The sequence below is a fragment of the Hippoglossus stenolepis genome, chromosome 2, assembly GCF_022539355.2.
Source record: "Hippoglossus stenolepis isolate QCI-W04-F060 chromosome 2, HSTE1.2, whole genome shotgun sequence".
NCBI classification, from domain to species: Eukaryota; Metazoa; Chordata; class Actinopteri; order Pleuronectiformes; family Pleuronectidae; genus Hippoglossus; species Hippoglossus stenolepis.
In genome coordinates, this window is record NC_061484.1 from 21,514,080 (window position 1) to 21,530,623 (window position 16,544).

Below are 16,544 nucleotides of genomic sequence, written 5' to 3' on the forward strand. Positions count from 1 at the left end.
TTCTTGGGTCATGCTCCTCCCCTCCACAACATTCATGCAAATCTATAAAAGGTAGTTTTTGCATAATCCTGCTGAAGAGCAGACGAATAGATAACTTCCTTGGCGGATGTAAAAATGAATAAAGCAACGTCGTCAAATGTGTGTAGCAGGTACCTGTGAATATTTCCTATTTTCTTTGATTTGTGTTTTGAAGAATTCATCAGGGGAAATTGTAGATGGACTCTTTGATCAAATGAATCACATCAACACTGAAAATGTTTGGATTTGTCAGCGTAGCTTAACTTTAAATGTTTGATGTTCCATCGTTATGTCAGCACCTTTGCAATATGCAGAGAAAATACAAAATAATATAAAATAATTCAAGCCAGTGTGTGATACTTAATTTTTAACGAAACTGTGTCAACTTTAAATTTATTTTATAATGAAGTCTTATGAAGTCGTATAATAACAATAATGATGATGTAAAGCGTTTATCTTAATCTACTTTAAAAGTGCATAGACAAAAAATAAAGACAATGATATAATAAACAGTCAAACAGAACCAATCTAAGTAAACACAATTTGATCTTGGATACACAAAACAATTTAGGTTGGTTCAGCGCTAGTTGAAAAGGTGGTTGTGTTTTAAGCCAACATGTAAGAAGTGAAGATTACATTATTAAAGGAGCGTTTTCTGTTTGACTTGTTGCTGCTTTAATCCAAAAGTTTAATTCATACAACATCTGAACAGAATAGATCTCGGAAAACTTCAGTGTCTGCTGAATTAAAATAAAGTGAATATCAGAAAAAATACGAAACAACAATTTAATGTGTTAAAAGTTATCAACAGTATCTGCAGACAATGTTGTGCCATTTTATAAATTGCAGAATATAGAGTAAGTTAAGATTGAATGTAGTAAGTGTCTAAAACTCAAAATATACACGTTTTTCATTTTGCTCTTACTTTCTTCAGCCACTAGAGGTCTCCCTAATTCCACTCAGCCCTGGCTTCATTATCCTAATGACTGGGCCCTCAGTGCCAATCAGTCTCCCCCTCCATACCGCCCCCCCTGCCCCCCGCCTCCTGCCCTCCATCCATTCTTCATTGAGGTTGCCCAGGGTGCCAGGTCAGTTGGAGGTGAGGACATCAGTGGCTGCCTCTCTCCTGGAGCACAGGCTGTACTGTAGTGCTCCTCGCCCTCGGTGCCAAACCCCGCTCGCCCAATTCTCAGTCGTCGCTGAAAAGCACAAAGGAGTGAATCTACAGTACGGTACAAGATGGGGGGGTTGAGTGTGTGACTCTACGGCTTTCACCCTCTTAAAAATAGCCAATATTTCAAGCGAGGGGGGGGGGGGATGAATGTGAATTTAAAACTAATCCACATTTATCCTCGCTCTGTCTGCTTTGGAAAAACTGAGCCTGAGCCCCCCAACCGCTGGACGGGCTCCCAGGTCGCTGCTCGTTTGCTCCCGCCTGCGAACAAGAGGAAGAATGCCCCTTGAATGCAGATGGATTCATTAGGTCTGAGTAACACCCTTCTCCTCCATCATGCTGACACAAACGCATACACACTGTAACTGCCCGGGCTTTGCAGACTGGAACAGTGAGTTCTGCAGCTCTGGACGCTCTCCACACACACACACATGCATATATATACACACACACACACACACACACACAGACACGCATATACACACATGCATATACATACACACAGTCGTCTCCAGTGTAAACAACACCATGCGGTTTTCACTAAGGAAGATTAACTCAGATGCTGCTGGATCGTGTTCGGCCATTTTAGCCCAAACACAGAGCCCGTCCACATGTGTTTGGCATTTCGCTGGATCTGTCGAATGTAAGCAGAGGACAGAGACTGGCTCTTTGATGAGGTTTATTTCATGTTTAATGGAGGAGCTTACTCTGACAGTCTTTCTTTGTGTCAGCAGTCAGAATGCTTTCCTGGCTCAGGACAAAGAGAAACCGGTGCCCTCACGCTGATGTAATTGCCGTCCCAAGAAACTCAGCTTCCCCGCCACCCACCCCCTCCTTCAAAAACCTCAGAAGTCAACGCTGAACAATGGAGCTGCTATAAAGAGTCAGTAAACAAAACCGACGTATCGTGGCCCAGGCGGACGTCCGTGCTCTGCTTCTCGTTCTGTCTGGGCTGGAGTTGGGTTTGTCTTCTGGTCAGATCAGAGTGTGAGGGAAGGCTGACACACGGAGGGAAATGTCAGACGGGCCCTCCCACCAGGCGGCTGAGGGGGCTTTGTGTGTACTGCATGTGTTGCAGTGTGACAACCGGTCATGGGCTGCTGATCCACAAAGCCCCCCCCCCACCCTGTCCCTGCCATGTTTGCTCTGCTCCTCACATACCAACACACTCACATACATGAACACGACTCCTGCTCCTCTTACACATCTTGTACACACACACACACACACACACACACACACACACACACACACACACACACACACACACACACACACACACACACACACACACACACACACACACACACACACACACACACACACACACACACACAGCGCCTGCCTTGTTGCCCCCAGCCGCTCCTCCTCGGCTGGCTGCACTGCTGTCTCTCTGTGGTGACAGACGAGTGTGTGAGAAGCGTTTCTCCAGGCTTGCGGCTCACTTTCAAGACGCCTGGAAAAAAACGATACAAGGAGCCACACACTAATGGGGTTGGAGAGCGGCAGCAAAGTCCTGAGTGTGTGTCTGTGTGTGAATGCTGCATGTAACACCCCCACTCATTACGCTGCTCTGATGGGTCACCGTGCAGCCTCTCTATAGAAGACCCTTATGGCGACATGTCTTATTATATCAACTGCTGGAGATGGATGTTATCACCAGGCTGCAGTGTGCGTGCTGCGTGCTCTCTCGCCTGTAGAGTGATGAGTCGTGGTTGGTATTCGACGTGCGTCTCATGGCATGGGTTAATTCTATTTAACCTGGTGAAGTCTGCTGGATGGTACGGTCAGGGCGCCCCAGGAGACCAGTATGTACCTCTGCGTTATTACCCACCTGAGGAGACTCGCTCTCCCGCACATGCACACACCACTGTTTGCTATGTGTAATTTACTGGGCAGCCTGTGGGCCAGGCCTCCATCTGCAGAAAAGCGCGAATAGAGCCTTGGCGCCAGTAATTGGACTTTAGAACTGATTGGGGAACTTGATTGACCTCCAGTAATGGATTTGAGTGAATAATTATTTGTAGTTATGGTTGGAAGATGATATCAGGGAGAGAGAGACCAATCCCACCAGTGTGACTCACCCCTGCCGCCAGAGCCGAGCGCTGCCAGCACTCAATTAATGAAATCCAGCTGCTCAGACTCCCCACGTGTAGTGGCTGATCAAAAAAACACACAGGGGTCTGGTCAGAAAAAGGGTTATCTTCATCCAACCTTTCCCTTTTGCACAACTGGCAGCCTGTGGCCCATCACAATAGTGATTATAAAATCTTCTCCACTCCAGGTACAAGACATTAAGGTTGATAATGTCTCCATTATTTTTTAACTGCCTGTGGCACTGCTCGCCACAGCCCACGGCAGCCATGTTAATGAGACCTCTCAAGATGGCAGGCAGCGCCTCCTCAGGACACAAAATGCAATCACTCTTAATCCGGCACTTTAATTGCTGGCCAAGCCCGCCTAAGTGAATTCAGCTGTTCCATCTCTGCAGGCGAGCGGCTGCACCTCGAGAACGCTCCAGTGTTCCACTCGCCGGGATAAACTCGACTTCAAAACAAAGGGGAGATGATGCGAGTTGGTGTGTGCTGTGCAAACTGAGGCGTCATTTCTCTGGTTTGAGGTTTTTCTGACAGATGCTGAGGGGAAACACGAGCCAGATTTCCTCTTCTCTTCCTCCGCTGCCTTTACGCATAATTCCGAGCTCTCTTCAGAGGCTTAATATGCAGAGAGATCAGCAGCCACCTTCCTCACTTTGCTCTCTTTTATCTTCCTCTCTTTGCTCCTTGATTGACCCACTTGCTCCCACATCATTATCCTCACCGCTCTCCTCAATTTCTCTTTCCTCTCTTCTTCTCACTCTCCTGCTTTCATCCTCCCACCAGTCCTCCTGTCACATGTCCCTGTCCCCCCCTCCCCTCCGCCTCCGTGTGACCCCTCATTGCCCTGTTGCCAGTCTCTATTATTTCTTGCTGCCCAGTGGCCTGGTCAAGCTGGTGCTCTGGGGCTCCAGGCAGCCCGAGTTATGACAGGTAACACTGGGCCACACACTCTCTATGGTAACATGTGGAGGTCAGCTTGTCATACCTGTCCACGGCTCCGCTGTGCACACACACGTGCGCGCGCACACACAAATGCCATGATTTGCAGTGTATGGATAAGTGCCAGGCAGCCCCCACCATAACCTCGGATTCAGAAAAAGTGAGTGATGAGGCGCAGTGGAGTAGAACCACACCTTTCCCCATTCTGCTCCTTTGTGCTCACAAAACAATGTCTTTTTTTCCAGAGGTCTTTCATGATGTGTTGCCTTTACAGCTCTGGCAACCGGGAGAAATGCTGTAGCTGTTCCTGTTTAGCACTGAGAAGCAGGATTTAAGTGGATAGTGGCTGTTAACTACAGCTAGTCCCCTCTCTCTCCTGGCATGGCCTGCTCCCTGTGTTAATGACCACTCACAGTTGCTGCCCTGAGGGGACTGCAGGACAGAGTCAGCCAACATCAGACCCTCAGCACCTCCAAGACCATCTGCTCACACAAGAGAAAATATGTTCCGCATGTTATTTCTCTTCCGCGTCCATTGTTTTTGGCTCGTGAGAGGAGAGGAAGTTAGTTTCTCTCATTCATAATTTTTTAATGGGATGGGATTGCTTCGGCCCAGGATCCAAGCGTGTTTCCCACATGCATCTCCTGCTCGTGATATCTCTTTCCTATCCAGCCGCCCTCTATCAACGAATGAATAGCCAAGTTTTGTAAGGTTCAGAGCCAGTAATGAGAACAGTGGTCCTCTACCTGACCGAACAAGCTCTATCCACTCTGGACAAGATGGTGGCGCCCCGGTAGTCGATCAGCAGTTTTTGTTACCGTGGCATGTTCCTGGCTCCTCGTCCGATCCAGGGCGATGCCCCACATTACCGGGCCTGTGAGGGCCAAGGGGCCGGCATGGGTTTGTCACGCCAGGTTGACATTTCGGGGAACTTTGCCAGGACACCACAGCACATTTCGTCCTCCCGGACAAGTGGTGTGGGAGCGAACGTGTCAACTCGGGCAGATGGGCAGACGTCAGTGCCAACCTCACTGGACCGTACCGGACCGCTGGCCTGGCGACGGTCTGCCGGCCATCCAGACATAGCACTATCTGGCACGTAGTGGAGGGGCAGGTGTCCCCCTCTAGCAGCCGGTTTTAGGAACATATGTGTCTATGTGTAGTTCTTGTGTCTGTGAGTATGTTTTTGTAACACAAGTATGTAAGAACTGATTTGATAGTGTGGACAAGCATAAAAAGAAATTTAAACAGACGTGCAAATGTAAAACAAACTTGAACTTGAACCAAAGCACTGTCATTTTATTTTGAAGCAACTCTTTTAGTTTTATACGAGGAGTCTGCCAGTGCTCTGATGAGATCTGTTATTAAACAATTCTTTGGACTGAAAATAATCTTAGCTGAATATTCGACTGATGAGACAGAAGGAACCACAACCCAGTTTAACACACATCATCTGGTAAATGGACAAACAGCAATTGCTTATATATTCATGATCCTGTGTAAATTAACCTGTCAGAGGACCACAAATAATAGTGTGTAGATAAATATATATATACACAATACAACTTGATTAACCCTGAAGGCAAAAGACAAACACAAGATACAGACAGGCACTGACAAATATCCACAAAACAATAAAAGGCTGTTTAGTTCTCATCAGTTAGGATCTAAAAAACTTTACTTCAAAAATCCCCACAACAACCTATAATTTGCAAATACAAGGCACATGTTGCCTAAATTCCATCCTTTAATCAGTATTTGATTTGATTTTAAGGCTGCAGTGAACAGAAAAATGTGTTTTTTATTTTGGCAGGAATTCAGCATTTTCAAACATTAAGAGTAAGATCTAAAAGTTATATTTCCTTGTACTTCATAAAGCGACACTTCAGCTTGATTAGATGAGATTCTAACATCGGAATCCTTGGATTTCACAACAGTGTGTGTGTGCTCTATTTCCCTGCGTCTGCTGTAATCATCTGTAAAGCTGATGTACGACTGGGACAATTGAATCTGTCACTTCAGGAGTAACTAGGAAGAAAAACAAGCAAAAAAAACAGGCTGCAGCTTCAGTCAAATTAAACATGCTCAGGGATGATTTGCGAGTTTATATATAAACACACGCATGTTTGGATGTGTGCATATATTTCATGCAATCCCATTATCTGCAGCAGCATCCACCTGCGCTCGTGCAGGGATGCAGGGCCCATGTTTCACTGCACAGCTCAGCCGGGCCTGCTACGAGGGAGGGCCATTAATCTTCGCTAAATCAAATAAATCAAGTGCACTTTAGAAAAGAGCTGTCAGTGTAATTGTTGTGATAGCCATTCCCCTGCTACTCCAGGGGGAGCGCTATTGAAAATTGTGCCAGGGAATGCACGCTCACCACCGTCCAAAAGGAAAAAAAAAATACAAGGGCTTTGAGGAAGGATATAGCGGAGGAGGCCGTCCTCTGAATGAGGACATTTGAAGCTTCCCCCGTAACACGATGAACGCCGCTCAAGAGCGATGAGATTGAAGTTTGCGGCCATGTTTTCGCCATTTTGAGTCCATCACAGCGGGACGCTCGCACAAGGCTGCTGCAGCCTAGTGGGCTTCTTCTCTGTGTTTGATCTAATCCAATGTTCAATGTGACCAAAACAGCCCTGACGCTGTGCTCTGCGGTCGCCGCTGCCGTTAAATGATTCTGCCGAAGAGAGAGCCACGGTGGTGTTGGAGCATTAGAACCTAATCTCCAGCTCCACCCTGTGCAGAAAGAGCACAGTTTGGTATTTACATTTAAAAGAATGCGAAGCCCTTTCAAGGAAACCGTATTGGTGGTGAGCGGGGATGAGACAGAGGAGATAATGGGGATGGAAAGAGCAGCATGTGAAAAGGCTGCGCTGCCCTCGGCTTCCCTTTCAACCAATGAGGGTTAAATGACTATCTGGGCACCTTGGCAACCATTTCTGTGCTGCTGCTTCCTTCTCTAATTCGACTGTGAACTGGCTGAACAGGCTGCCTTCATCCGTCAGACATGCCTTTGGTTTTCTGTCAAAAACAACCAATCTGCTCCCACGGACCCTTGAAATGTGTGTGTGTGTGTGTGTGTGTGTGTGTGTTGATCTCACTGGAGCAATTTGCAGTTCTCCTGTTTCGGGCAGGGGGCGAGTCATTTTTTATTCTTCACTTTGTTACAAATATCCTCTGCTACAACTTTATTACAAATATTTCTCTCACGTGTCTGAGAAGGTTCCAGCAGATGGTGCCAAACTGTGTGTGTTTGTGTACATAAGTGGGCGTTGGTGTCTTTAAGTGCTCGTGTGTGTGTGTCGTCTTGAGCGATGACGAGAAGCCCCCCCCCCATCCTCGTCACTCACCTTAGCATCCGGCATCGAGAAGGACAAAAGGGTTCCAGAAAAAAGACGATACTGTATTTAGACGAGGTCTCAGCAGTGCGCGTCGTGATCACAAGCACAGCGGTTGTTTGTGCAGATGAAAGGTCAGGGTGGTAGGAGACCTGCATCGTTCCTATTTATAATAAAAGTTACAAATATTCAACCACAACCTGTTTTGTCGAGGACACGCCGTACAAAGATGAACCTCCGTCGCAAACAAACCAGGAAGAGGAGAGGGAACCAAAGTAACAGGAAAAGGTTGGGAGAAAAAGACGAGAAAGACATGGATGGATGCGATCTCTGTTAATTTGTTTGACCCACTCTCTTGACAAATGAGAATGGATGGAGGGATTCCTGATGCCCCTGATTGGAAGATGGATGAGTGTGCAGCTATGGCTTTAATTGATTGAAGACAGGAATTCAGTTAGGGATAATTGAATCATGGAAATCATTAAAAGCTCAAGTGCACGAGATAATTAGGGGAGCTAACCAGGTTGTAATCAACCCTCAGCACAAATCATCTTTAGGATACAGAGTAAAAGGAGCTTATTATCCTGCAGGATTCAAGGTGTCGGGACAGTTGCTGTGGAACTTCTCTCACATTTCGTGCCGTGAAGCTCCTTTTTTTTTTTTTTGTGGGTGCCTCAGATGTTTATTAATAAATGGTGGCTCCGTTTGAATAATTCTGTTTAATAATTGGTTTCCAGGTCAGTTTTCCCTGCCGCAGATCCACAGGGTCGGCTGGGGGTCACTGTTCTACTTCAGTACTCCGTCTACGGGCATGAGGAGGCTGATTAGTTTGGGCTTGACCTTGGAGGAAATCTCTTCACTTCAAACCTCTGCAGATCCCAACACATAAAAATCCTTGTTGTGTGTTGTCACGTCAGACTGAATGCCAGAGATTTCACGCGTGAGACGCTGAGAAACGCTCGGCGATGTCTTTAGGTTCAGAGTCACAGGCGACCGACTGTTACCCATAGAAACCAAGTAACCTGTGTCTGTCACCGAGAGCCATGGTAACAGGGGAGTCTTACTGGCTGGCTTGTGTCCGATCTATTTCAAAGACACCACCGTCCTTAAGTCGAGCCGCTCTTCCTCTGAACCGCTACCCTCCCCCTCCCCCTCTCGTCCATAATGTGTTTGTCATCCAGTTTGGAGTGGCCAAGCTATGGCTTTATATTTGCGGGTGCAGCCAGCAGGGGGGTATGATCTGTCCCCCCCGCTGATTCAGACTGCCCTAAGTCTGCATATGCCGGGGCCCAGAGACTTGTGGGTAATCCCCCCCACCTCCCTTCCCCAAAAACACCCCCCACGGTGCTTCCTGAATCAGATTGCTGCTGACCCCCGCCGAGTGATGTCTCACCCTAGAGAACGGGGAAGTGGCGCAGCGGGGGGGCGGGCAGGCAGCGATGCTATGCCCCCGGGCCGGGCACCAAACATGCATGTAAATACATGTCCCGCCATGCGTGTCCAGCCCAACTCGGAGTGGCGAGTGACACGCCACACGGGCCTGTAGAACTGCTGTTCCCCGAGGCGCACCTCAGCTGTGACGTCTTTGTTTCTGCCTCGTGCTTGGCCTCTGCTGACTTCTACAACTTTTGGGGACTGAATAAACATGACATTTCATAGTTACCCATCCATTTTGGTGCCTTTTTTAGTTTTTTCCCGAAGATGAAAAGATTTACAAATCAGCGAGCAGCCTCAGCGGAGTCTAATTCTCCATTTTAGCCCAGGCCTCATCCCGTGCCAAATCGATTCCAGAGGTGATTTTCTTCCTTCATTTTCTCCTTCCTGTGCACCAGTGGTCTTTCTCCACAGCCCGTACCGAACGGCCGTCTATGCCAGGACTCTGTGTGTTTATTTTCTCTGTTGGAGCAAATAAATAGGAGATCTGTCTCCACTTAACCAATGCTGGGCTCCTTCACAGGCTCAAAACCTCGAAGGTGCAGGGGCGGAGGGGCGGTGAGGAGGAGCAGGAGGAGGAGTCTTGGAAGCACTGACGCTGAGTGAAGTGAGTGAAGGGGAAAAATTACAAGGCAGAGAAGAATGAGGAGGTAAACAGGAGATGATAAAAGAGGAGCAGTGAGTGAGGGTGAGACTCTGTGTGATGGAGAGATGTACATGGAGGGATACAGGGAAGAGATCCAGAGTGAGGTGGATGTAGTGAGCAGCACAGAGAGAAGCAGAGAGGCGGCGAGAGGGAGGCCAGGCAGCTGGGAGCTCCCACAGACACGCACTTCTGTCTAAGCAGCTTTCCTCTCAGGGCAGGGTCACGGCGGGTCACGGCGGGATTACACTTTTGGCAAACAAGAGGGAGCTCCTCTCTCACAAAGCCGTGCACGACTCCCCCATGACTCTCAGCAGCTGTAATAAAGCCAAGGCAGCCTGAACCTACAAACAAAAAGCTAACACGCTATCGATCGACAGCGGCCAACTTTCGTGAGGTGGTGTCGAAAGGTCGACATTGTGCAGACAGCTCGGGCCAGGGTGAAGGGCTATTATTGGGATGAGGGAAAACTCCGGCGTTTGGTCTTATCACAGAAATTCCTCACTTAGTCGACAATATCACCAAACCCTCGGCGCAGCGGCCGAGTTGTTATTGTTCTGCTCGGCTAACGAAGAAAAACAGCCCCCGTGTACAGTGTGATATTCCAATCACAAAATCCAAATGAGCTTTTTCTATCCTTTCAATCAATAGCCGTCCCCTGCAGTGCCTGCATGTCTCCTCACTTCCTAATCAACACTTCCACTCGTAGGGAGGTCAGCTGAGCAGGCGCGCTGTGCCCCGAGCGCTGCTTTGAACTTAATTAAGCAGCTTTAAACACAGCCGAAAAGATTCATTAATACACAGGCGAGATGAGCAGCGAGATGAAAACACACACGGCCCCTCAACAGGAGCGATTGGGCTTCGGATGGCTGTTGAACCCACATGGGTCAACGCGGAGGGCGCGGTGATGGAGGTCCTGCAAGTTCTCCTTTGAAACTGCCTTTTTATTTATTTTCCTGCTCTAACCCACACAAACCCTGCAAATGAGACGCCGTGTGTGCGGCGATGTAAACCGGAAAAATAACCCGTGAGAACAATGCAAAAAAAAAACGAGGAGTGAAATAGAAAGAGAGGTAAAGATGGAGGCGCTGATGTGGCTGGAAGGCTGCGGCGTGCCACCAGGGTGCTGTGAGGCAGGGCCTGTTAAAGGAGAGCTCCAGACCAAGGTGTTCTATAGCTCGGGGGCTAACGGTGATAAATGAGTCCCTTAATGTCAGCAAACACTTTATCTCTGCTTCATCTGTTTTCATTAGGCAGAGCCAACCTTTGGCTGGGCGAGAACGTGCTGTAACTTTCATTACTACAACACAGAGAGGAGAGCGAGAGAGACCTCCCATCGGTCTAATAAAAACACCAGCTAGACACCATGACAGATCCTATTCCTTATTATTATGATGGCTCGCCACCGTTATGAATTAGACAATGCCATGTCCCTCAAAGCTGATCAGTGCTTCTGTTTAACTCGTGTCACCGTCTCCCTGCTGAACGACGTCTGGTCTGAAACAGCTTTTCTCTGCCATTATTTTTTACGTCTTCTCTCGTTATCGACTGGTTTTTGACTCTTCGTTCCCTTTGCCTTTGTGTTTTTTACGAGATGTTTATGGAGGAATTTAGGTTTGTTTTATTGTTGTCTTCTCTGTCATGTCCTTTCTCAGCAGATGGAGTTTTCACTGATTTGCAGAGGTTTACATTTTTCCTTTCTTCTGAGCCCTTTAATGACTTTTCAGTGTGTTTTATCACAATAAAACTGTTGTTCACTACGTGTTACATCAAAAACCTTCCTGTGTGAAACAAAATTAAACAAAATTTATTGTATCCAATAATGAACCTTAAGTAGATTGTTTTATCCAACTACTCTTCTCCAAGAATTAAGTTGGTGCTACACTAATGATTTTATCTCTTAATATCATATTAGGAAACACTGCTTAAGAATTAATTGTGTGATATCTGGGCTGTTTCTCTCCGTTAGAGCTATAACTGTTTTCCCAACACAGAATTAAATCTGTGAAATGTCAAAAAATAGTAAGAAAAACTTCAAAAGGCTTGTCCGGACAGTCGGCCAAAACCAAAGGACATTAAACTAATATAAAATAATATAAAAAAGCTCTTTTAGAAACATGTTCATACTTGAGCGGCTGGAATTTTGTGGTGTTCTTCAATTTTCTAATATTTAATCAACAAATTAGTTGATTTATTGGGTTATTTTTGTACGAGGCATTGAGCATCTTACAATCATGAAACTTACATCTTTAACACAGTGAAGCAGTGACACTGTTGGAACCAAAACAACAAAGAGAAAGGAGACAACAGACGTGATATCTGATGTAAGCTTTACTTTCAAATCCTGTTACATTTAGATCTGGCAAGTTGAACATAAAATAATGCCAAACATAAAAAAACAAACAAATACAAAACCGAAAAAAAAAAAAAGTACAAATGATCTATTTACCAGTTATCGTCACAACCCTGTACAGCCTTAACAATGGAGTAATAAAAAAAAGCTTTATACAGCACATACACATCTTTACCGAGTGCCAAAAGAAAAGAGAGTTGAGCCTTTTCTAATCATAAAAACACAGCCAAACGTAAAGCTAACTGATTGTAGGACAGTGCAGGCTGATGCTAACTAAATGCAACCGAGGGAGTTAGTTTTAAACACAATTAAGTGCTGAAGAACTAGAGCGAGGGCAATGTCATGCATACTCTGAAGTGCCGAAAAGGTAGTCAAGCTTTGAAAGCAAACAAAAAAAGTCTCTGTGCTGCACACGATCGGGCAAAATAAACAGAATAAGTGCTTAAAAGAATACTGTTATTTTTTTAATTTAAAAAGGATAAGAGCCGTGTTGCCTTTTGAAACATTACACTCGAACCCGGGGGGACATAAAGAAGTGCAGCCATTCATGATTATATTAAAAGGCAGACATTTTTAAAAAGGTGTCAAGAGTGGACACATTCTCGTTTTTTCTCTTCAGCTTCTTTCTTCTCGTGGACCCTGACAATTAGTTTGACTTATTCTCAGAAGTCTCAGGTGGTTTCCTTCCACCAAGTGGCACTAGAGTATAAAAGATAACATAGATAGTACAAGGAGAGAGAGAGTGTGTGTGTGTGTGTGTGTGTGTGTGTGTGTGTGTGTGTGTGTGTGTGTGTGTGTGTGTGTGTGTGTGTGTGTGTGTGTGTGTGTGTGTGTGTGTGTTGGAGGGATGCTCCTTTCACTCCAGAGACAGCATGCCAGGCATTGACCGAGCAAAAAGGAACAATCAAACAGTGTAAAAAGGGAGACAATCGAGGACATCGCTCCGGAGCAGGACGTGACGGATTCAATCCTAACATCACATCCTGCCACGACGTACATTTTGGTCTTGACAAGTCATGTTTTCTGTCCAATCAACATTTTTCTGACAAGATTTAAGTAGAAAAAAAAAAGCAACATTGAGTCATTGTAACAAAACACATGAGCAAAATAGACAAAAGAAAAGGAAATGACAAAGAAAAGAAACAATCCCTTTACAAATAAGGGATTTTGGCTTGAAGACAACTTGGAACACAAGCACGATTGATGACAGGTAAAGCTTTTCCAAAAATAAAACGCTTGTACTACGCTGCCCCACCTCACAAAACACACTCTTCTTGTTGAGCATTAAATGGATAAATACATATTCTCATAATCAAAAAGTGCAGCACTGTGCAAAATTGGCGATCACAATTTAGCCTGGGACTTTTGAGTTCCCAGGGAGAGCTTAACCTCCACTGTCTAATTCATGCAATTTGTATTAATTTACTTTCTCCGGTTTTCACGGAGGCTATGGAGCCCCCCCCTCCCTCCTCAGGGTCAGCTGAGAAAAAGAGAAAAACCAGCTTTGCAAACGACATCTTTCTGCTGAAACTCAGAATATAGAATAAAATGTATCCCTAAATCAAGATAAATTGGACCTAGTTGATGGAAGCGACTCTGTAAAATGCTCCATTCCTTATTCTCTGAAGCAAGAAGTCATTTACAGATTAAAATGTTTTTTTCTCGGCTGACTTAAAGGGAGGGGGCTCTGTACGGAGGCAGAGAAATGTCTACATGTGAAACTAAGGGATGTTTTGATTGAGTCATTTCCAGCGATGACTGTCTACTTCACATTACAGTGACGTGGTAGATCTAAGTTTGCACTTAAAAAAAAAAAAAAATGAAAATAAAAGATTTAAGTGCTTTTGGCTTGAAGTGTAGCTACAGTAAGTGCAATAAAAACTCAAAAGGTCGACGGGAGGGAGGGTATCGAGCAGTACCGTGTCAGCCAGACTAACGGAAGCCATCTAATGCGGCACGTGTGAACGGCTTCGCTTCAGCGTCGCACCTACAGGAGCGTTTTCTTTTCTCTCTCATCCCGATAGGTGCTCTATGGATGTTAGTAGAAAACGTTTTATTATGATGTAAAAGGCTCAGTAAAAAAATGTAAAAATGACAAAAAACCAAAGAAAAGGACACAGAAGGCCACCAAACACACCGACTTTCCCGCCTTGACCGGCACAGAAGACGTCCCTGCTCACACTTCTGCGTCACTTCTTTTTCCATGTACATAAACAAAAATACATTCATTCAAGTCATTTTGGAACAGATTTTTTTTCAATTTTTTTGTACACAAAAAATTACAAAAAGCTCCAAAAAGCACCATTGAATCGGCCTGTGGTGACCTTGGCTGTGGGCAGCTCGCTGACCCAGGCCGGTCACCACCACAAAACAGTTATCTCATATATCTCTTCTAAGTACAGGTGCGTGATACACAGTTCTGCATATGAACCTGCGCTGATATCCACTTGGTCTCAGAAGAATATTATGGCGTATTCGTCGTCTGAGGGATTTAACATTCATATTAAGTCTAATTGTTAGAAATAAAAATGTTTCTCGCTGTTGTTGGGTCATTTTGAATATATTCAATTTACAGATTTGAATATTTACATCATCACAGCTTATTTTCTGTTCTATTAGCTTACACAAAAAAAAATTTAAATGAGCTTGTAACCCTTGAAAATAAGATTTGTTCTGAGACAGAAGTGATATCAGGCAGCAGCTATGCATAATATGGTTTCACCATTATACAAAAGACCAACAGAAATCAAAAAGATGGGAGGGGCTACAAAACTATGTACAAGATTGATAAATAAGGTAAGTGCGTGGTTTGAGGCGTTGCTTTGGAAACGTGCCTTTTCCAATGAAAAGCATGCCGTTTCATTGGTTCGGTCGCACCGCTAACACTTCAGGATATCTCGACTTTAGCTTCCTAATGACGTCAAAGCTAGTTGGAACACAGAAACAGGCATGCTATTTCGATGCATAATAGCAATAGACAAAAATGCACTAAAATGTAGCACTTGCAAGTTTTGTTTTCGTCTTTTTATCTCATCAAACGACTAAAGAAAAAAGATCTATAAAACTGAGATATGTTAGTTTCCTTAGATAATGCAACTGGGTCCAGGTCATTCAGACTTTTAAAAACAGAAAACAAAAAGGTAATAGAGAGTAGTAGCTGAAGTAGTAATAATTCAATTGATAGAACTGATAAGAAAAGCAGCTTTTTGATATAAATGCATTTTTAGCATGTACAGCCTTTTTCTCTTATAAATGTTTTTTTTCTCTTTTCTTTAATAAGTTTGTCTGGTCCAGCTTATTCTGCTGGTCTGATTGGAAAAGATGTTGCTCCCGATGCAGTGGTCTAGTGTCATTCACGCCACCGTCCGAGGAGTGAGGGAACGAGCGAGGAGAGGAGGAGGTGGGCGAGGTCAAACAGTCTTGGCCCTCTCCATCAGTCCCAGGTAGGCCAGGAAGGAGTGTTTGTGGGAGGTGGGTGAGGGGGGAGAGCGGGAGGGGGAGGCCGAGTTGGAGGAGAAGAGGAGAGGAGTTGTGGCGGGCCGCCATCTGGAGTGGAGGTGCGAGTGGAATGTGAAGCGGCTGTTGTGGGTGAACAGGGTGGTGAGGGGGATCAGGTGCGCCCGGTCGCAGTTCCTGTACTGCTCGAACACGTGGCGGGAGGAGGGGAGGAAGAGGGAGGGGCTGATGCTGCTTGAGCCGCCGGGGTTTCTCGTGGCGTTGTTGCCGTTGGCGCTGACCAAGCGGTGCAGAGGACCTTTGGCGTCCAGGTGTTTGGATTTGCCCAGTGTGAATGACAGGGCAACGGACTGGAGCGCCTGGGACGCTGTTAGACCCATGAGGGGGCTGTTACTCCCACTCCCTCCGCTGCTTCCTCCTCCTCCGCCGAACAGGAACTTCTCGCCACTCTTCTGCAACGATGAGCCCCCCGGCGATGTTCCCTCGAAAGGCAGCTCCTCCTCTCCTGCCTCCTCATCTTCTTCCTCCTCCTCTCCTCCTAAGCCTTCGTCCAGTCCCCCCGCTCCTCCACTCTGGTGTTTCTTGAGGTGGCGGCTGAAGACAAAAGGGTGAGTCGTGGTGAAAGGGCACTCTTGGCAGCCGAAAGTCTGGCGCGGCGCGTGCTTCAGCTTCTTGTGCAGGTTGAGGTTGTCCTTGCGCTTGCAGCTATAGGAGCAGCGGTCACAGTGGAAGGGCCGCTCGCCCGTGTGCACACGCACATGCTCGATCAGCTTATTGGCCGTCTTGGACAAGTAGCCACACTGCTCACACTTGTAGTGGTTGCCCAGGCGGTGCCCGCGCATGTGGGCCTCCAATGAAGCCTGGTCGGGCCACAGTCCCTGGCAGATGCGGCAGCGGTACTCCATCTTACAGTGCGTCTTAAGGTGGCACTCCATGGCCGCTGGACGATTGGTGGAGTAGATGCAGAAAGGGCACCTGGGTAATGCAACGAAAGGGAAGCAGGGAGGTAGGGAGGGAGGACACGACACACACAGAAGCAAAAGACAGTCGTTGGCAAAGTGTACGTTTCACAACCACCTAACAC

General features: G+C 46.2%; 1 protein-coding gene across 3 annotated transcripts in view; it reads right to left on the reverse strand.

Annotated features, from left to right (window-relative positions):
• Positions 1–11,960: 11,960 nt before the first annotated feature.
• The window catches only part of znf827 (zinc finger protein 827), a 66,868-nt gene continuing 62,284 nt past the window's right edge, over positions 11,961–16,544 (reverse strand). For 2 of the 3 annotated variants that reach the window (XM_047342237.1, XM_047342235.1), the window contains exon 15: positions 16,293–16,435. Coding sequence is in view for 1 of the 3 variants with exons in the window: in XM_047342239.1 (XP_047198195.1) it covers positions 15,415–16,435 (1,021 nt within the window). In the remaining 2 variants the exon portion in view is untranslated. Of the gene's footprint in view, positions 16,436–16,544 lie in introns of all 3 variants that reach the window. The other variant, XM_047342239.1, reaches the window with a different exon arrangement.